At 40.5% G+C, this 22,222-nt stretch overlaps 1 protein-coding gene across 1 annotated transcript in view; it reads left to right on the plus strand.

Annotated features, from left to right (window-relative positions):
* megf10 (multiple EGF-like-domains 10) overlaps positions 1-22,222 on the plus strand; it is a 91,972-nt gene that overhangs the window by 3,731 nt on the left and 66,019 nt on the right. The window contains exons 2-4 of the mRNA XM_046066309.1: positions 15,467-15,598; positions 16,341-16,442; positions 17,293-17,393. Coding sequence (XP_045922265.1) covers positions 15,480-15,598; positions 16,341-16,442; positions 17,293-17,393 — 322 coding nt within the window. The 5' untranslated portion in view covers positions 15,467-15,479. The remainder of the gene's footprint in view (positions 1-15,466; positions 15,599-16,340; positions 16,443-17,292; positions 17,394-22,222) is intronic.

Here is a 22,222-nt window from a genome sequence, read left to right on the forward strand (position 1 = left end):
TTCTTCAGCAGGGACAGGGAAGATGGTTAAAATTGATGGGAAGATGGATGGAGCCAAATACAGGACCATTCTGGAAGAAAACCTGATGGAGTCTGCAAAAGACCTGAGACTGGGACGGAGATTTGTCTTCCAACAAGACAATGATCCAAAACATAAAGCAAAATCTACACTGGAATGGTTCACAAATAAACATCTCCAGGTGTTAGAATGGCCAAGTCAAAGTCCAGACCTGAATCCAATCGAGAATCTGTGGAAAGAACTGAAAACTGCTGTTCACAAACACTCTCCATCCAACCTCACTGAGCTCGAGCTGTTTTGCAAGGAGGAATGGGCAAAAATTTCAGTCTCTCGATGTGCAATACTGATAGAGACGTACCCCAAGCGACTTACAGCTGTAATCGCAGCAAAAGGTGGCGCTACAAAGTATTAACTTAAGGGGGCTGAATAATTTTGCACGCCCAATTTTTCAGTTTTTTATTTTTTAAAAAAGTTTGAAATATCCAATGAATTTCGTTCCACTTCATGATTGGTTCCCACTTGTTGTTGTTTCTTCACAAAAAATTACAGTTTTATATCTTTATGTTTGAAGCCTGATATGTGGCAAAAGGTCAAAGTTCAAGGGGGCCGAATACTTTCGCAAGGCACTGTAAACCAGTACCATTGTCTTAAATGTGATCTGTGCTGCACCAGGGAGTCAGTGGAGGTCATGGAAGAAGGGGGTCACATGGGAGAACTGTGGTGGATTGAACACAAGGCATGCTGCAGCATTCTGTATACGCTGCAAAGGTTTGATCATGGAGGCAGGGAGTCCAGCCAGAAGTGAGTTGCAGTAGTCAAGGCGGGAGATGAAGAGTACTTGGACCAACAGCTTGGGATGCACACGTTGGCAGTGGGTGGAAATTAGGCTGAAAAATCAGTGTTTCCAAATCAATGCATGAGAATTTGTTTTTTTATTTTGCAAGCAGAAACTTCAGAAGTTTAGGAGGGATGGAATCATTCCGGAACCAAACAAAGAGAAAAAGATGGAAAAACCCTAACCCTACTCCCTGTAGTTCTAAAAAACATCAAATCAGAATATATCACAGCACATGCAGCAGGTTGCTATTACAGCTTGCTACAGAATCACAGCTCTCTGATGACATCACATTATAATAGTGTGTGATCGATAATAATGTGTCAGTGGAATGAAGACTCCTGAAAAGCTGAAACATTGGATTTTGACCACCAATACTCCTGGGATTGTTTTATTTTCACAGCATTTTCATTTTAACTGAAAGTTTGCACAGGCCTCAAACTGAGACCAGAACCTGGACCGCATCTTTTGAACAAAACCCGACTGGTACTACTAAGTCTGAGACCTAGATACCAAGAGACCTGAGGCAAAATGTTTGCTACTTTAAAACATTACTGAATGTTAGCTCTCCAGGCTAAATTCACAACATTCTGTCATTCCACTTAGCATTCTGTATACTTGTAATACATGACATGCAGGGCTGTAGACAATTGACAAGGACTCAGAGAAAGATTTTCTTAGTAAATTGCTTTTGAAAACAACCAAACCAGAGTCTGAAGCTTTGATGAATACAGCTAGCTGTAGAGGCAAGTGCAAAGTTGTTAATATTAAGAATGGTCACAGTTATGAGATTAACACCCGAGCTGAAAAACACCAGTGATTTCCTTTTTTAAGATGTTCACATGATTAAACCAAAGATGGGGACTTTTCTGGGGCTTCTGTTGGGTTTGTTTTTTTTTTTTTATCGCTGGTGTGTTTTGAATCTTCATGATTTTTGGACATTGCAAAGTTGTACTTTGTGGGTGGATCCCCTTGTTTGTCACTTCATTCAAGTGTATCTACAGCTTTTCCAAATGCACCACCTGTTCCTGTTAAGAATGCCAAGGGTCTCACTGGAGAAAGACTGAAGAAATAGTACCCAAGAGACTACTAGGTCTAATAAGTGGCTGGTGCACCTGCTAAAATCTTACACACTTTCACACTGATGAATTGCCAGGCTTACTATGGAATGAAACAGTGCTCCCAACATGTACCATGTCAGTGAAAGTCAATTTAATATATTTTACAGGCTGTCGTTTGGCCCATATAGACAACTAATTAAAAGCAAGTTTTGTGTCTATATGACTGATTTTGTGCACTTAACGCTTTAAGTTAACTATAGTAGTTAGTAACTATAATTTGTTTTATCAGACACCGCGCTCTCTGCATAGGAGTTTGTGACTGTGGGACTGTGAACTACCAACCGGAGGTGTGTGTATTTGTACTGTGGAGCGAGCTTAGACTTGTTAGCTTCTCTGGTTAAGTTAGCTCGTGGCTTTGTGGTACAGTGACACCGTCGTGGGAGGGACCACAGAAACACCGTATGCCTGCTGGACAAGAGGAGACCACATCGGGAAGAGTTTTGCCGGTTGACACAGGTATTTTCCTCCACTGAGGACTGTGTTGCTGTCGGTGACGGACGGACGAAGCTGCTTAAAGGCCCATTTAAGGGCGGCTGCGGCTCAGGAGATAGAGGGGGTTGGCCGTTAATCGGAAGGTCGGCGGTTCAATCCCTGGCTCCCCCTGGTTGCGTGTCGAAGTGTCCTTGGGCAAGATACTGAACCCCGAATTGCCCCTGGTGGCTGTTCTGCCAGTGTATGAATGTGTGTGAATGTTAGTTTCCGTTTGAGCACTTAGGCTCAGTGTATGAATGTGTATGACTGGTGAATGCAGATGTACTGTAAAAGCGCTTTGAGTGGTCGAAAAGACTAGAAAGGCGCTATACAAATACAGAGCATTTACATTTATACCCCCAAACACTAGTCGGCAGTAGCACTACAGCGTCCACTGTGTTGACGTTTGCCGGCCGAGCAGGCTAACTTCCGGTTTAGTGCTTCGCTAACGTAAATGGGGTTAAAATTGTAGACGTGCGGCTGGTGTAGCCTTTTCAAATGTTCTAATAGTGAAACGAGTCATTTCCCTCAGGTTGTGACGGTCAAATATATTGATTCACTGTGTTATAGCCGCCGTTTTGGCCGCTAGTTTGTTTCATGACATGCTCTGTATCTGAGTAGATCAGTATTTTCTGTGGTAATATTCAATAGGGGTTAAAATCAAGATTATTGGTTAGTAGAGAGAGTGAGAATCATAGCGTTCCTAGACAGGTTTATTATATTCAATTTTATTTATATAATGCCAAATCACAACAATAGTTATCTCAGAGCGCTTAGTCTTAAGTCTTAAGCCTACTCTTAAATGTGGAGATGATGTCTGCCTCCTGAACCCAAACTGGAACCTGGTTCCACAGGAGAGGAGCTTGATAGCTGAACGCTCTGGCTCCCATTCTACTTTTGGAGACTCTAGGAAACACAAGTAACCCAGAGTGCAGTGCTCTGGTGGGGTAGTAAGGTACTATGTGCTCTTTAAGATAAGATGGTGCCTGACCATTAAGAGCTTTGTAGGTGAGAAGAATGATTATAAATTCTATTCTGGATTTTACTGGAAGCCAATGCAGAGAAGCTAAGACAGGAGAAATGTGATCTCTTTTCCTGGTTCCTGTCAGAACACGTGCTGCAGCATTCTAGATCAGCTGAAGAGTCTTAATGGACTTTTTCGAGCAGCCTGATTATAAGGAATTGCAGTAATCTAGCCTAGAAGTAACAAATGCATGGACTAGTTTTTCTGCATTATTTTTAGACAGGATGTTCCTGAATTTTGCAATATTACATAGGTGAAAAAAGGCAGTCCTTGAAATTTGCTTAATGTGAGACTTAAACGACATGTCCTGATCAAAGATAACTCCAAGATTCCTCACAGTGGTGCTGGAGGCCAGGGCGATGTCATCAAGGGAAACTATCTTTAGATAATGCGTCACGGAGGTGCTTGGGCCCCATAAAAATAATTTGAGTTTTATCTGAGTTTAACATTAGAAAATTATAGGTCATCCAGGTTTTAACATTCTGAAAGCACATTTGAAGTTAAGCTAACTGATGAGTTTCATCTGGCTTGATCGATAAGGTATAACTGAGTATCATCTGCATAACAATGAAAGTTTATGGAGTGTTTCATGATAATATTGCCGAAAGGAAGCATATATAAAGTAAACAAGATTGGTTTGAGGACTGATCCTTGACTAACTTTGGTTCAAGACCAGTACAGAGACAAGTCCTATCTCTGATGCAATGAGGAGGTCATTAGTAATTTTCACCAGTGATGTCTCTGTGCTATGATGAACTCTAAATCCTGACTGAAAATCCTCAAATCAACTATTGCTATGTAGAAAGTCACACTGTCTGCTCTTTGGCGACTGCTTTTTCCAGGATCTTAGAGAGAAATGGAAGGTTAGATATAGGTCTATAGTTGGCTAAAACATCTGGATCAAGGTTGGGCTTTTTCAGAAGAGATTTAATTACAGCTACTTTAAAGTACTGTGGTACATAGCCTGTTGATAGAGATAGATTGATCATATCTAGTATAGAAGTGCTGACTAAGGGTAAAACTTTTTAAGCAGCCTAGTCGGGATGGGGTCTAAGAGGCAGGTTGATGGTTTAGATGAAGAAATTATTGAAGTTAGTTGGTAAAGATTGAGGGAAGCAAAGCAGTCTAAACATACTATATCTGGTTTTACAGCCATTTCTAAGGTTCCTGAGTTTGGAGATAAGTCGGTGCCAGTGTTATACAATGGGATGTCTCTTTCACCATTTTACCAAGCATTAAGGGGTTTAATACTTTATGTTTTGCTTTATAATGTACTTGCCTAATCACGAGCCTATGGTGAAAAGGGTTACATTTTTAGGGGCTCATCCGGGATTTTTGTAATTTTTGCAATATCCCTCAGTGTTGTGTGCAGATTTAAACCTGCTATTGCAGTCTCATACTGAGTATTTGACTGGTCTGTACTGTTAACAGTTCAAATCCACAATTTTTTTTATTTACCTATTTTAAGCACCACAAAAATGTAACCCTTTTCACCATAGGCTCGTGTTGAGGCAAGTACATTATATGAAAAGCGCTCTGAGATAACTGTTGTTGTTGATTTGGTGCCATATAAATAAAATTGAATTGAACTGAAAAGTAAGTGGGCCAGAAGGAACTATTTCTGGTCCTCTGATGTTCGTGGAACATCCTTTGCAAAAGGATCGTTCCAATCAAATCATATCAAAGTCTTTGTTTTAGCCTATTTATAGTTCATATGTTATGTAGATGTTGATTTAATAAATGACTAAAATACAGATCACATCCTATTTTTTGTATGACAGTATGATCACTAGTCTGTTGAGTTGTGATAGAGAGAGACTGATCTGTTCACACTGATTTCAATAGCAGATAGCTTATAATAATGTCCATTGGTATCAATCTTAATACTTTCCTGAAAACATCTTTTAAGCTATGATAAACCACCACTGGCACACCATCAGGCCTGTGGTCCGCACCGCTGCGACAGGTGTCCCTTGTTTTTCTGTACTGAAGGTGGCAACCCTATATGGGAATCACTGACTGAATGATGAAGTAAACGTGCTCTGGCTCGGATCGTTAGGCGTAATGTGAGCGCAAGCCAGCGGGGGAGGGGGGACAATCGTGCTTGGGCACGGTATAAGGCAACCGGGCCTAGTGTGAATACGCTCTAAGTGAACAATTCAGAGATATTTAAATCTTTGTCCAGTTGAGACTATCATAACTGTATGTGCTCACTAAAACAAGTGTTTCCCACATGTTGAGTATTTCTTTGTGATGGTCTGCAAAACAGCTCCAGTCAGGGTTGTTGTGTGTCATTCTATACCACCACTATTCCAATGTTTCTTTTTATCCTCAATATGTTGATCACTTTATGTGCTCAGAGTTATGCTATAATCAGTCTAATCTCAACTTTGTCAGGCTTGCCCAAATCCATTACAGTCAGCTGTAGGCCTACTTCATCAGCTTCAGCTGTTGTTTTGTCAGGCACAACCAATTATCCTTGATGGGAAAGAAGAGTGGTACTTCCCACCCACTTCTTTCCTGAAGAATCTCTCAAAGTAAAACGTTTGCAAAATGGATGTAGAGTACTGCTTTGTATTAAGATGTACATTGATGTAGGTCAATAAAAAAAAAATTGCAAAGTGAGCTGAGTCTTGAATGTTCTAAAATGATCCACATAAAATGTTATCATATTGTAAACTTTCATCTGCTGTAATTATTTACACACTAGAAATTACGATTCAATTTTAGTTTTATGATTATATATATAATATATATATATTACGCATTTACTGAATTTTGAGCTCAGACCTAGGAGTAAAGACCACAAAAATCAGTTGGTCTTATTTTAGCTACTTTTGGATGAAGTTTTTGTCTTGCTCTGGAGGGACTTCAGAGAGCAGGTCTCACTTCCTGCCAGTCCTTTGTGAACGGACAGAGAGGCATCAATACTGTGCTGCCTGGAACAGTGTATCAAAGTTGTACAGCCCAGCCTAATCCGCTCCATTAGGGGTTGTGTGTCTGGAGCCCTTTTACACACACAACATGGTCCTTGTTTGTGCAGCAGTGCAGTTGTCTTGGATAGGGAGCATTTCAGTGTTGGTGGCTGCAGCTGTGCTCTCTCTTTGCTCAGTGAAACCAGAGAGGACTGACCCTGCTGGCCCATAAACCGCCTGCACAGACACACTGTCAACAGACATACAGCCACTGGAGACATCTCGCAGGCTTCCTCTATCAACCAACTTTTTCAAAAGGAGGCTAGCCAGAAGACACAGGGCTAACCTTGTTGGCTTCTAGAAGTTGATCCTGCTCACTAGCACTGAGATTAATCAAGCAGCTGGAGTAATAAAGTGGCAAAGTGTGCTGTTTCACCACCTGTTTTTTAAGGAAGAAGACCAGACATACCTACTTAACTGCGGACCCAATGACAAATCCTAAAGATTTTGAATTTTATTGGGTTTCCCATAAGCTGATGCAGAACATCAGCTACTCTTCCTGGGATCCACACAATACATAAAAGCATGACCACACACACTATAGACCTTATTCACAGGTGAAATTTTGGTCTGTCATGGGGGAGAGGGTGCTTTCAAAATTATACATGTTAGTAGACTATGTTTATCAATTAACAAAACGGAAAGTGAGTGAACAGAAGAAAAATCTTGAAGCATGAAGAGAATCATAAAGAGAGAGGTACAACTGAGGCTGCCTAAAACCACAGAAGAACTGTGGGGAGTTCTCCAAGATGTTTGGGCCAACCTACCTGCCCATGTTCTTCAAAAACTATGTGTAAGTGTACCTAGAAGAACTGATGAAGCATCAAGCAGACCAATCCTGTTCACTTTATATAAGTTTCCTTTAGGCAATATTATCAGGAAATATTCCATAAACTTTCATTGTTATGCAGATGATACTCAGTTATATCTATCGATCAAGCCAGATGAAACTAATCAGTTAGCTAAACTTCAAATGTGCCTTCAGGATGTTAAAATCTGGATGACCTGTAATTTTCTAATGTTAAACTCAGATAAAACTTAAAGTTATTGTTCTGGGGCCCAAGCACCTCCGTGACGCATTATCTAAAGATATAGTTTCCCTTGATGGCATCGCCCTGGCCTCCAACACCACTGCGAAAATCAGGAACATCCTGTCCAAAAATGATGCAGAATGCTGCAGCACGTGTTCTGACAGGAACCAGGAAAAGAGATCATATTTCTCATGTCTTAGCTTCTCTGCACTGGCTTCCAGTAAAATCCAGAATAGAATTTAAAATCATTCTTCTTACCTACAAAGCTCTTAATGGTCAGGCACCATCTTATCTTAAAGAGATCATAGTACCTTACTACCCCACCAGAGCACTGCGCTCCAAGAATGCAGGGTTACTTGTGATTCCTAGAGTCTCCAAAAGTAGAATGGGAGCCAGAGCGTTCAGCTATCTGTGGAACCAGGTTCCAGTTTGGGTTCAGGAGGCAGACACCATCTCCACATTTAAGAGTAGGCTTAAGACTTTCCTCTTTGATAAAGCTTATAGTTAGGGCTGGCTCAGGTGACTCCTGAACCATCCCTTAGTTATGCTGCTATAGGCCTACAGTGCCGGGGGATTTCCCATGATGCACTGAGCTACTCTCTCCTCTACTTTCTCTCCCTCTGTATGCAACCTCATCCCATTATTGCATGTTACTAACTCGACTTCTCCCCTTTCCGGTAGTCTTGTGCTTTCTCGTCCCTCTCCTCTCTCCTCCCACCACTTCCTGCAGGTGTTTCTGGCTCTGGAGCTGTGGAGTCTGGATCTGTGGTTGCGAGTCACCTGTTGCCCCCGTGTTCCAGCTCGACACCTTCTGCTACAACTATTGTTACTAGTCCTATTGTTATTATTGTTATTATAATCATTAACATTACGATTATTATCATTAACACTACTATAAATATCTGTACCATTTTCCATTTAGTCTATAGCAACATCACCTTTACTGTCTGTACCTCTGTGTGTATACTGTGTAGGCTGCCTTCCATCTCTCTCTCTCTCTCTCTCTCTCTCTCTCTCTCTCTCTCTCACACCCCCAACCGGTCGAGGTTCTCTGTCGCCTAGTGCTTGCTCTTGGTGGGAATTGTTGGGCTTCTGTAAATAACATTACAGAGTATGGTCTAGACCTGCTCTTTTATAAAAAGCGCTGTGAGATAACTGTTGTGATTTGGCGCTATATAAATAAAATTGAATTGAATTGAAGCCAAAGCGTGGTCACACCACATATTGATTTGATTTAGAGTTTTCTTCTGTTCGCTCACTTTGTATTTTTCCACTACTGCCTAAAACCAATGGCTGACTTCAATGAAGTTGAAACGAATTGTAATTAAAATTAGAATGGGCATTTCCTTAAAAAAATGTGTGAGAGCTGCCAGATATTTTTTGCAATTGCTACAAAAAAGTGCAAGATCAAGATCAATACAAGATAATTGTAGGGGATTGAAGAAGAAGAGCACAGGAAGGGCATGTTAGAGGTTAGGAGTTAGACAACAACAAATTTTGAAAGTAACCACTGCAAGTCAGTAAGGACTCCACATTTTGTTAGCATCACGTTCAAACAACAAACAGCTATGTAAATTCACAGGCTATAATATATTAATATTGTGAATCAAATTAATGTCTGGCGCATGAAGTGGTACTCTGAGGACTGCCTCTTTACTACGCTGTTGGATCACACAGCTTTTTGAAGTATTATTGATGGTAAAGTGCATTAAAAAGTTAAGCTTTTCAGCTATCATTTGGGCAATTTGAGTTACAGCTTGAGCAGCTGAGCATGTAAACATAAAGCATGGGTCTTCACCACAATTAGGAAGAAAGAGAAAGCAACTTGAAGAACTGGTGGAGCAAAGCAGGAAACTACTAGAGTCCACTCAAACCTGGCAATGGGCTAGTTATCAATGCAGCCATTTTTATCAAATGAAACAGGCACTTCACTCCTGGTTTCAATAGTAAACCCCCACAAGAATGACTATTACCAACAAAAAACACTTTTCTAAGCAGACACATTTAACAAATACATAAATCACAAAGTATTTGTTTTGTATTTCAAACAGATAGGAGACTTATTAGCAAATTTTAACAAAACTTTATACACTGCCATGCATCATGGGAGTCTGGCTCCGCTACCTGCTAGGTTGGAAGAGGAGTCCCATAGGAACCCATTCATTTTAAAATGCATCAAAATATTAATAAAAAATCAACCATTACAGATATCAGCTACACAGGTAATAGCACCCATCTCATGAAGAAGATGTACAATTTGAAGTTACACCATATTCTAAGCAGACAAGTTTAACAAAACATAGTGTAAAACTTCAATTAATAGCCGAGTCCCAAACAGCCGCCTTCCTCCTTTACAGGCCTGGTGTGGGGACACATTTTAACAAATAAACGCCTGCTTTAAATAAATGCCTGGTCTGGTTTTTATGGAAGTTCTTTGGATGTATAAAACCTCGTGGGGTCGCTGCTTTACCTGCTTCTAAGTTCCTCAGATCCTTAATACAAATCGGCTATTGCATGGATGCAAAAGAGGAAAAACGACTAATTTAACAAATACATCAATCACAAAGTATTTGTTTTGTATTTCAAACAAATAGGAGACTTATTAGCAAATTTTAGCAAAACTTTCTTCACTGCCATGCATCATGGGAGTCTAGCTCCACCCCCGCTAGGTTGGAAGAGGAGTCCCATAGGAACCCATTCATTTTAAAATGCATAAAAATATTAATATAAAATCAACCAATTCAGAAATCAGCAACACAGGATAGCACCCATCTCATGAAGATGATGTACAATTTGAAGTTGAAACCAAGTTTGTAGGACAAACGGTACAGAAGAAGATAGATGATAAATTAACATCATTAACAGCAACAACAAAAAGCTGTGTAAAGTTTAAAGCTATAATGTACTAAAATTATGACCGAAGGAATTTGTGGTCACCATATTTAGTTTGTTATCATTACTATAGGCGTTTAAAGCTGAAACCAATTAACACCGGTGCAAGCTGCAGGCTTCGAACCCACGATTGGAGCCATAGCTCAGGAGACTGATTGCTAACTAACTGCACCACCAGCCAGCCTGGTTGGAATGAGACAATTTGATGTGTTGTTGATACAAAAAGTGTATTTGCTTAATAAAAAAAGCTTTACAGCTATCATTTTGACAGCAAGTTAAAGAATTAGTGACGTGGAGACCTCAGCCTGCAGCTACAACAGGGAGTGAATGGGAGACGACTGAGACTTTCCAATCAGTTAAGGATCAGAGATAAAAAACTAAATGTCCACTGATTATGATTTCGACATTTTGAGGGAGAAAAGGCATGTGGCTACATTTTGGTGCCTTTTTTGTGCTTATAGAGATAAATATACGCGACTAGCAGCAGTTTACAAAAAAAATTCTGGTCTGCAAAATCCTCCTGTCTCCACTCTAACTGATCACATCACACACTGGTAAAGTCTGCTAAAAGCTGTAAAACCCTTCACTTTGGAAGGGCATAGCTCCTAAACTAAACATTTTTTTTAATGTACAATTTGAAGTTGAAACCAAGTTTGTAGGACAAACGGTACAGGACTAGTTAGATGCCAAAAAACGGCGGAATAAATAATAATAATAATTAAAGCTGCGATCAGCGTTGATCGGGCCCTTGCACGTGTAGCGCTTCGGGGCCGCGTTGCACATTCTGGAGCTCTGCCGGTGCGGCTATGAATTTGCTACGCGCTTTGGACGCTGCATGTTATACGTCACTTCCTGTGTCCCCTTTGTGGCGCTACATAGCACTTGCCGCTATGACTAGAAATGAATATTGGTGTGTAGATGTCTTCGGGGTGGGAGAGTTATCAAGCACGTAAAGTTTTGTTCAGATGTGAGCATGTACACTGAAGTTACAACAACTTCCTGTGTCATGGCGAAGAGTTGATTTTTGACGCCACACCAGGGATACCTTTAGAAGGCACAGCAGAAATTTGAAGTCGTTCTGACTGAATCCCTAGGAGGAGTACAAAGTGTGTAAATCGGCAAAAATGACCATTAAATCCAAAATGGCCGACTTCGTATTAATTTTAGGGTATGGGTTCTTGAGTCTTTTTTGTGCATCTGGACATGATACACGTATCACAGAAATTTCGTACATGTAGGTGAAACCTTACCCGGGTGCTGCTCTGTAGGGGGCGCAAGCGAGCCATTTTGCCACGCCCATGCATGAAACCCTGAGAATACGAAATTTTTCGCCACTCCTGAATTTTGTGCAGTTTGGTGAGTTTGAGTATGTTTAGGCCCCCAAAATTGAGCTTACTTTGCAGAAAAGAAAGAAAAATAATCCTTGCAGTTTCAATAGGGACCTCGCACGGTTCGTGCTCGGGCCCTAAATAAAGAGCTACAGCTCTCACACTAATAAAGAGCAAAGACAACTAAAGTTGTTTATATCAGCTCACACTGATATGTATGAGGCAATTATCACTGCATTTACTTCTTTCCAGGGTTTATTTGACTGTTCTCTGTCCTCTGATGTGACAGGAATACTGATGCTCATGTTTTGTTTTTCACTGGGGTAAAGGACACACACAAGGATCGGGTTTTCTGTGTCCTCCTGCTACCTGAATACACATCAGCCCAAACTGTCAGTCTATCAGTTAGTTACACTTATCACATCATTGTCAGTGATTCGTGGTGATGGTGATTTTAGAGAAATGATCTTGAAAAGATGAGATCTGATTTGCCGTAATAGAAGTGTTGACCCATTTCAACCAAGAGTGCTCAGTTTAACAGTGATGTGAAACATTTGTGAGGAATAATAGCACAGGAACAGGTATCTCCATAAATGATGACTGAACTTGTACTCGCTTCATCCTTTCCTTTTGATTTTGTTTGCCACAAAAGAACCTTACTCAGTTCCCTCTTTTGCCACCACACGGCTAACTTGAAAGCTGTGCTGTCACTGCTGCTGCTGGTGGTCCAGCATCCACCTATAGGCTCTGACTCAGTGTTCGTCTAGGGCAGTGGTTCTCAAACTGGGAAGGCATAGAGCCAATTCAGGACATGGATGTTGACTGACCTAAACTTGCATGAATACAATTGATGTGGTGACATAAACAAACAAAAGTGCTCCACTGTTAGCAAGGCGATTTTGCTAACCTGAGTCTTGTTTATTTCAATCGGCTGGATTGTTTATGATTGATACAAATTAAATCCACTTTTGGATGGTGGTGCATGAACATTTATGAATTCTGAAGGGAGGTGTGACAGAAAAGGTTTGAGATCCACTGATCTAGGGTATCTGTAAGATCCTTACTTCCCACTCCTTGCTGTGCTGAGCTGAGCTTGGTGTTTCTTTGCAGGGAGGGTCAGAGCCTAGATGCCAAATATCAACACTAAATTTGTAATAGTCCATTTCATCTTATTTTACTGACTTAAATGTTAAATTTCTAATAGTTGCATAATCTTGAAAAAATGAGTATTATTCTTAAAGTAAATTAAAGTTTCTTATCAAACTGTAGAAGCGTTGCTCCTTGGACAAACTGCATGTGCTTCATATGTCTTGTATATGATTGTGAGATGCTTTGAAATACCTAAAAAAATAAAATACCACAATTGTGTAATAACTTCAGTATCATTACTGTTTGTGATAACACAACAGTCAGTAAAGATAGAACGGTGATAGAAATGTTGATATGACCCAGATTTGTTTTAATCCAACATTTATTTTGCTAGACTAAAAGCATTACTTTGGAAATTGAAGGTTCCCTATGTGACTCATGTGTTTAGTGGTGAAAGAATTCTGCAAATTACAAAGCCTGCAGAGCCTCTAAAATTTCCATTCTAACTAGATTGTGCAAGCAAAAGAAAATATTTAAAGTATAAAACATAAAAGTATAAAAAAGAGAAGATATTAAAGGTTTTCAGCCTTTAGCCTATGTGTCAAATTCAGTAGGCAGATAAGCTGAAATCAACATACACAGTGTGCATAATCCTACAAATCATACACAAACCAGGTATGGAATTGAATCACATGACTTGAAATTTCATCTGAATGTGATAACTTTATACTTGAATTGACTGAATCTAAATACTTGCAACTTGACTTTGACTTCAATAGTAATGATTAGTGATCTCACTTACATGGATACATACATGGAATTACTTGATAGCCCAAACATTAAACATTTTGGTGAACATTCACTTGGGTGAAAACAGTGAACATCAGAAAAGCTGTGTTACGGAGAGAGTCATGTTAGCTTGTGGGCTAATAATAAATATAATGCCACTTTAATGCAAGGAAATAAATGTGTAGCACAGGAAAAAATACAGGAAAAACTGCAAGACTAAAACTCACCAAAATTGGCAGGTGGGTTGCAAATTACACCCACTACTCTACTGCAAAAATGACACCCAATTTAGCTCATGGTGGCCCTGTAACAGTCAATTTTTAAGTTTTGCACTTATCTCAAACAGCTTGGTTTAGGGTCAAAATACTTTCAGAATTTTATGCACTGGATTTGCCCACTGAAAAAATGTAAAATTCTAAACTCACTTTTCTCAAAATCCTATTTTCGGGAACTCGTCAAACACCATTAGCCCAATCTTCTAGAAACTTTGTCAGGATAATCTACGGAGTCCGTTTTGAAATAATATTATAATATAGTTTATAGAGCTGTCCCTGACTGAGGATTTACATAGTCGAATTAGAATCGTCAAGTCCTGCCTATAGTCGACTGATAATCGAATCGTGTGTGTTTTTGTGCGCGGCAATTGCAAGCCGAAGCTAAACTAAGGCTTATTGTTGACCTTTTTTTCTCTCTCTCCTGCCATTCACCGGCCTTGTGCAGAGTGTTGCGTGCATGCCGTGGACAACTGCATGCACGTTCATTGCGGGTCTATTTCAAGTAAATGCTCCGTACTTGTATAGCGCCTTTCTAGTCTTTTCGACCACTCAAAGCGCTTTTACACTACATCTGCCTTCACCAGTCACACACATTCATACACTGAGCCTAAGTGCTCAAACGGAAACTAACATTCACACTCACTCATACACTGGCGGAATAGCCGCCAGGGGCAATTCGGGGTTCAGTATCTTGCCCAAGGACACTTCGACACGCAGCCAGGGATTGAACCGCCGACCTTCCGATTAACGGCCAACCCGCTCTACCTCCTGAGCCACAGCCGCCCCTAGTAGCAAGTAGCTGGCTGTTTAAAAACAAAATGATATTCTTTGTGCGGTTCATCAACGGTGATAAATTATCAGAAAGTCCCGCGAGGTTCAGACAACTCTGCACAACACTGGTGAAGCTGGGGCTATGTCTCTTCAGCAAGTGTTCCTTTTCTGCCACTACACGCTACACATGTGCACTGATGCCCCAGGGTTAGGGTTACAATTCTGGATTTATTCACGCATTTTAAAAACATTTATTTAAAGTTTTTATCTTTTTACATGTTTATTTACAGCATTAAACGTTGAAATGTATATTGTAATAGGCTGTATATTAACTTATTGGGAGAAAACTGGTAGTTCTATGTAAAATCAGACGTTGAGCACCCCCATATCGCCAGAATGGCATGATCCGCGTTTCACTGCGAAGCTTCAACTGTGAGATTGACAGTAGAATCAGGCTCCGCCCATTGAAGCATCGAATCTTATTAAAAATTATTTTGATAATATATGTCAGTCTGATTCACATAAGACTTGAACCTTCCCTAGCCCATTAGCTTGTGAAGAATGTGTTAAAGTCTTTTTATTACACTATGTGTGAGACATGTCCAGTCAAGATTTGATAAATTGATACACTCTTGTCTTTTCAGGTTTGAGATCTCAATTAAATGTTTGTGTTTTGACACAAACACACAGTACATATACAGTATTCTTAATGTTGGTATAGGTAACTTCTATACTAAATGACTTTATGTAATTTTTTTGTATTATTGTTATTAATATTTAGTAAAACTGAAACCTTCCAATGCAGACGGTTAACCTGTTTCCTTTCCTTATCCATTCCTCACCGAAGGTGCAGCTCTGAGATGACCGTGTCACTGTTCTGTCATAGGACAGTCCTATTGGCTGTGGCCTTATGTTTCCTGCCTTACATCACTTCCTCCCTCAACCTAGAGGATCCCAATGTCTGCAGCCACTGGGAGAGGTCAGTCTCAATGCTACAATAATATCTTTAAAGGCCTTTGACCTCCCACTGACGCATGATAACTAATTCTGTTGGCCAAAGGGCAACAGAGCAAGGAGCACATTAAAATATATGAACCACCTCTTCATCAATCAAAAGGTTAAAGCTCAATATCAATCTAATGAGCGTGCCTCATTAAACATAAAACATTTAGTAGAGGCATAAAATTCACTGTTAACACATGAACAATTAAACCAGCCTTCACTATGTAATTACCTGAACATAGGGTCTTAATATCATTTCAGACAAAAGTTTCCCAGGATTGACTACTGTCTTCTAACTGTTACCTGAATGTTCATTCCACATTTTTATTTACTTCCCATAATAACAGCCAATGTTTGTCCAGCCAATTCAACAAGCAAACGGCACAGACAGACAGTGAGAGTAATCACCAAAACAAACAGTTAATTTCTAAAGCAACATGCAAATCCTTCTTACAAATAATCGCACCATCACACAGGCTGTGTGTGCACTTCAGCAGAATATGGGTTTTATAATCCGCACACACACTCTATTAGGGGGACTAGAGTTTTATCCTCAAAAGGAAGGAGTACATTAGTAATACACATTCACACCTACACCCATGTTTATATAATTATAATAATAATAATAATTATAAATTTGGTTGGTAAGATGTCATGCATATGAAGTTCCTGCACTGACAATGATTCTGCTCTGTTCTCTCTTTCTTCCTGTGCTTTAGTTACTCAGTGACAGTGCAGGAGTCGTACGCCCATCCTTATGATCAGATTTATTACACCAGCTGCACCGACATCCTTAACTGGTTCAAGTGCACCAGACACAGGTGAGGACCAAATGAGAGAGAGAGAGAGAGAGAGAGAGAGAGAGAGAGAGAGAGAAATGCCAAATCATTGCAGCAAAATATATTTCCTGATTTCCAAATTATTATTATTTTCATTGTTCGTTATTTTAGTAATTGTTTCTTTATTCATTTTTTTCAATCAAAACTGAACATTATTATATTTGTAAAGGTAGTTTGTATAGCTTAGCTGTTGTATTCGGCTGCATATGATTTTAAAGTGGCCAATGAGTGTATATTTTCAAGCTTTACACATATTTTAATCCTGAAACCTGGAAATGTTAAATTTTTGAGAGCATGACACTGAGGTGAACTGAGCCAACCAATATGGGCCGCTGTGGCTCAGTGGGTAGAGCAGTCGTCTGCTTATCAGACTGTTGGTGGTTTGATCCCCGGCTCTTGCACTTTGGCAAGCTACTGAATGCCAAATTGCTCCAGATGGCTGTGTGAATGAATGAGTTTTTGTTTCTGACTAACGTGATGTAGTGTAAAATGCTTTGAGTGGTTGGAAAGACAATATAAATACACACCATTTACCATTTCAGGAAGTGGGGTTGATACACAGTGCAGAAACAGGATACACAGAGTAGAGCAAGGTGATGAGCTACTGTTGCATACTATATTCTATTTTAGTTCCAGTTTTAAAGGTGCTGTGTATTAAAACACTTGACTTAATTATGCATGATTTATGATTTATAACCCAGAATGGTTTTGGCCTCACAGGGTCTTTATCAAGACAGAGTTAAAAGATTAACGATAGCTGGTTCCATAATAGACACTCCACTCCAAATTTCATATAATGCGATAAAATGATGAAACTCTGTCCTGTGTGCAGGGTGAGCTATCGCACAGCTTATCGTAGAGGAGAGAAGACCATGTATAGGAGAAAGTCCCAGTGCTGCCCAGGCTTCTTCGAGAATGGAGAGATCTGTGCTCGTGAGTATCTGACGTGCGCGTGACTTCCCTGACTTCGGTGGTCATTACCCTAAAAAGTAATGATTTACATTATGGGGACTTGAATTTTGTACGTGGGTTATTGAAGTTCTCGTTTAAAACAGAGGAGGCAGAAGAGGTACTTAAAATGTGATTTTGCAAACATTTGTCATTTTGTGACACACAGATGTGACAAATTTAAAAGGGAAACACCTGTATAAATGAGTGGAGTAACAAAATGCAGAATGCAGATCACTTAATTCTTTGAGTAAGACAATGATTTGAATCATATGCTATAGCTTTCAGTCACCACACCTCAACCCTGCGGGATATTTTGGGGCAACATATGACTATATACTGGTTCTGTATGCTAAGGAAACTAGGAAATATGGTTCAGCTGACCACTTGACAGAAGTGACCAGTGGAAGAACAACTGTTCAGCTGCATCGGCATTGCCAGGTCAATTTTTGGGGGGTTTTGACTGTAGCCCCGAATATAATTCAACAACAACATGATGCAGCATGTCTCGCAGGTCCTCAAAGAACGCAGGCCACTCACAATAATACTGCTACATTTTATTTGAAGTTCACGTAACATGACCCCCCGTTACTGCTTGCCTACGTTTAGAGAGAAAGTGAGAGAGCGCATTGCTGACAGCTTCAGGGCTTTTCAGCGATATAAATGTTGTCGGTCAGTGTCTAGTCAGTGTATTTGAGAATAACACAACCCACCTGACCATGACACCGACATCTGTCGCTCTGTTTGACCGTAATTAATTCCCTCTGAAGCGACTGTGAGCTGCACTTTATCAGAGGTGCTGAAGTGAACATTTTTGTTGCGAGATTTCTGTCTGATCACAAGTGTTTTCAATTTCTATCTCTGATGAAGAGCAGCGCGCTCGTCTCATCGAGTACAATCCCAGATGGGATTATTAATGTGCAGAAAGTTTTGAACATGACCAGAAAAGCTGCTGAACAAGGAGCTGTAAAAAGGAGTTTCTAACTGAATTCAAATTAATTAAGCCAATTTATCATTGAGGTGAAAAGATGCCACATGCACATTCTACTTCAGACACGCTTGAAAGTATGTAGACTCAGCAGGGATGAAATTAAATGAGTAAAGTTGATCTATAGGAGAATTGTCACCTGAATTTTGTGTTTCCTTTTATAAAAATAACGACATTTCCTCAATAAGTTGGTGCAGAAAAATACAACAGGTGAAAACATAAAAGATTTCTGGGCTGGATGTTTCTAGAGCCTGGAAACGCTCCTGAGCAACAGTAAAAGCAAGCTAAGCTGATGATACACAGAGCAACTTTTAGAGCAATCGTGCAGGGCAACGTTGGCGTCAGTGGTAATGAGTAAAGATTACTACCGTAATCCCCTTCCCCCACCACTCCGCCACCCACCCCGCACCGCCGCTATCCGTTCAAAACCTAGTCGGACTTGCCACTAGCAAGATTGCCCAGCAACATTGCTCAAAAAGTTGTCCAGTGTATCAACAGCTTTACATTATTTCAGTGGTTCTCAATCTTTTTTGGGCCAGCGCCCCCCTAGCCATTATCCAGGTCCCTTACCGCCTACATCAAAGATGTCTTTTTATTGTTATTGTTAATATTGTTATTAAAAACATGGAAAAAAACACATAATTGAATGACAAACATATTAATTACTTTCCCAGGTAACAAAAAAGCCATGTGAAAATTTATTATTTTTCATTAATAATGTTCCTCCCAGAAACTGTGTGAAGCCAGAGACTGTTTTCTTGGATGCGACACTTAATAAGTGGTATGGGGGTACATTCTGGTGAAAATTTCTGGGGGGTGCAGTCGATATTGACTACCAGCTATATTCTAACATTAACTTAGCTCTCCTTATTAGTTAGGCTCCTTACATGCTTGCTAATAACTTTTTTTTAAGCTGGGTCTCCGACATTGACAGTGTTGTGTTGGACTGATTTGTGCAGCTGTGTTCATGAGGGAGAGAGAGAGAGAGAGAGAGAGAGGGGCGAGCGAGAGGATGTGCTGTGCGAATACTGAATATATTGCAGCTCTGCAATCAAATACAATTTTAAATAGGCCTAGTAAAAGAATTTTAAATCAATATGTGGCAGTCAGTGTTATGTTTGTGGTGGGCCGGCACAAATACATTGGGAAACACAAACTTATCTGCTCATGTTCAAAACCTTCTGCACATTCAGAATCTCCGCCGAATCTCCGGGGGTACCGCCCCCGTTGAGGCGCTACATTATTAGGTGGAAGTTAGGGGTGGGTAATATGGCAAAAATATCATATCACGTTTTATTTCAGGCAGGATCAAAATTCACAATCTTATCACGATTCATACTCGTTGATTTTTAGGAAGTTAAAGTAAAGCTTCTGCATAAAAACACAAAGACAGGGAGGGACTGAATGTACCTTATGCCCTCACCCTGTCATGCAGTCTCAGTGTGGGACTGGTTTAGCGTTCAGTGAACACTGCAGCCGGACCAGGACCCAACACAGCCTCCGAGACCGACAGAGGCCAGTTTCACAACATGGAAAACAGGACCAAGGTGGTTATCTTGCAAAGTTGGCTCCTGGCACCACGGGTCTGACTCAGCTAATAGGACAGCTAGCAGCGCAGCTAACCGAGCTAAATAGCTACAGATACAGACAGATACAGTTAACATAGTTAACATAAAAAGTAAATGTATCAGTTCATTAAGAAACTTTGTAAATCACCTCGGTATTCCCTGTTGGTCTCTGTGTTTGGTCCTGTTCATCCAGTGATCAATGGGAGGCTCCGGTTCTGGTGCCAAATCAGGTGCCGTTCGTTATCCTGGCCTGAAAACCTCCAGTGCTTGAGTAGAGGTGTAACGTTAAACACAATACACTCCCCAGGTGCTCAGAGCTCCCAGTCTGTGCTGAATCAGCTATGACCACTAGGCTGGCTAACTGAGGTAACTAGATAACTGCAGCTAGTTAGCCACGGTTAAGCTTGATTTATACTCCTGCATAGGGTCTATGTGCGTAGCTATGCCGTAGGCCAGGCATTTATACTTGTGCGTCAATTTCTCCATCCTTCTGCAATTACACCCCCAAATGCTAGCGGCAGTAGCGCTACAGCGTCCACTGTGTTGACTTTTTGAAAAGTTACTACAAAGTACGGGGCACTTCCTGTCGGCTCGGAGGCATTGCGAGGCTACCCAGCCGAGCAATCACAGTGCACACTTCATTCAGAAGACAGTGGAGGACACGGTAATTGAGACAGCTGACTTGCAGTGTTGACAGAGCAGCTGTCAACTGCGTGTGTAGCCACAGAACTAAACTGATAGATTGTGCACTGTAGCACAACATATTAACAATCTCTTTGAAAAGGTAGATCGTGGAGGCATTTTAATCGTCCACAATCTCATATCGTAAAATCACACCCCGCTAGTGGAAGTAGCTGGTGATTAAAAAAAATAAATATCATAATATCTGTGTGCTGGGATAGAGAACACAGTTTGATTCATGCAGGGTCTGTTTTGTGCCCCGGGACTTCAGAGGGGAATTTATTTTGGTGTGAATAGCCTCTGTTGTTTGAGCATCTATCACATGCAGCTCTGAGAATCTCTCTGAGCTCCTCAACAAAACCCTACAGGAAAGAAGATTTGCTAGATAATCCTGGCACACAGCCTTTCCAGATGGGAGACAGATTGGAAATTATTCAGTTCCAGTAAGGTTATATTTAGTACATTTTCTTTTGATGGAGTTTGCCTCCTACACATTAGAATTTTAAATAATACTGCCAAGCCTAGTTTATTTGAAAGTGTGATGTTCACTGACACAAGATATTGAGATTTTCCGTGAAAAAGCTGTGACAAATCGCAAAGAGCCAGATTATGTTTCTCAGTAGTCGGTGGAGACCAAAACAAAGCTAAAAGGAGAGTGAATATTAGATTTATTGTACCATTATTATACAACACCACTCCTATTATTCTGTTTTGTTTTGCTGAGCGGCTGTGGCTCAGGAGGTAGAGCGGGTTGGCCGTTAATCGGAAGGTCGGCGGTTCAATCCCTGGCTCCCCCTGGTTGCGTGTCGAAGTGTCCTTGGGCAAGATACTGAACCCCGATTTGCCCAGTGTATGAATATAAATGTTAGTTTCCGTTTGAGCACTTAGGCTCAGTGTATGAATGTGTATGACTGGTGGATGTACTGTAAAAGCGCTTTGAGTGGTCAAAAAGACTAGAAAGGCGCTATACAAGTGCGGAGCATTTACATTTTTAAAAAAACTGTTAGTTTTGATCCAAGTGTTCATCCAAGTGTTCAAGGAATGTACTGTCATCATGCCTCCAGTGCATTTTCATACAGTGGCACCTCTTCAACATGTACGTCTATGTCTGTTTTAGTTATTATTATTTGTTGTCTGCCGCGCCGGCTCAAATTCCCGTGAGCTGGAATGAGCTAAAAACATGAAACTTGGAGGAATTACTAGAAATGGTGTGCATCAGCTTCCATAGAAATATGAACTCAATCGTGCTGTAAATGCGGCTTAAAAATGCAATCTTTGAAAGGCCACGCTCCTCACACCGTAAGTCTGATTGACTTGAAATTTCTCACACAGGTGCAGCTCAATGTGCTCTACTAAAAAGCCTCAAGGAATTAAAAGTTGTATAAAGCATCTCAATTACTTTTCAAGATACAGTATGGACCAATGAACTTCGAAAGGGGCGTGGCTCTGGACATAAATAAATACAAAACAGCAACCGTATAGGGCTAATCATCACTAAACTCACAGGATATGTTCAGATAGGTGTCCCAGATATACCTGAACAGTTTGATGTACATATGTCACTAGGGGGTGCTACA

This window comes from Micropterus dolomieu, linkage group LG13 (genome assembly GCF_021292245.1).
Source record: "Micropterus dolomieu isolate WLL.071019.BEF.003 ecotype Adirondacks linkage group LG13, ASM2129224v1, whole genome shotgun sequence".
NCBI classification, from domain to species: Eukaryota; Metazoa; Chordata; class Actinopteri; order Centrarchiformes; family Centrarchidae; genus Micropterus; species Micropterus dolomieu.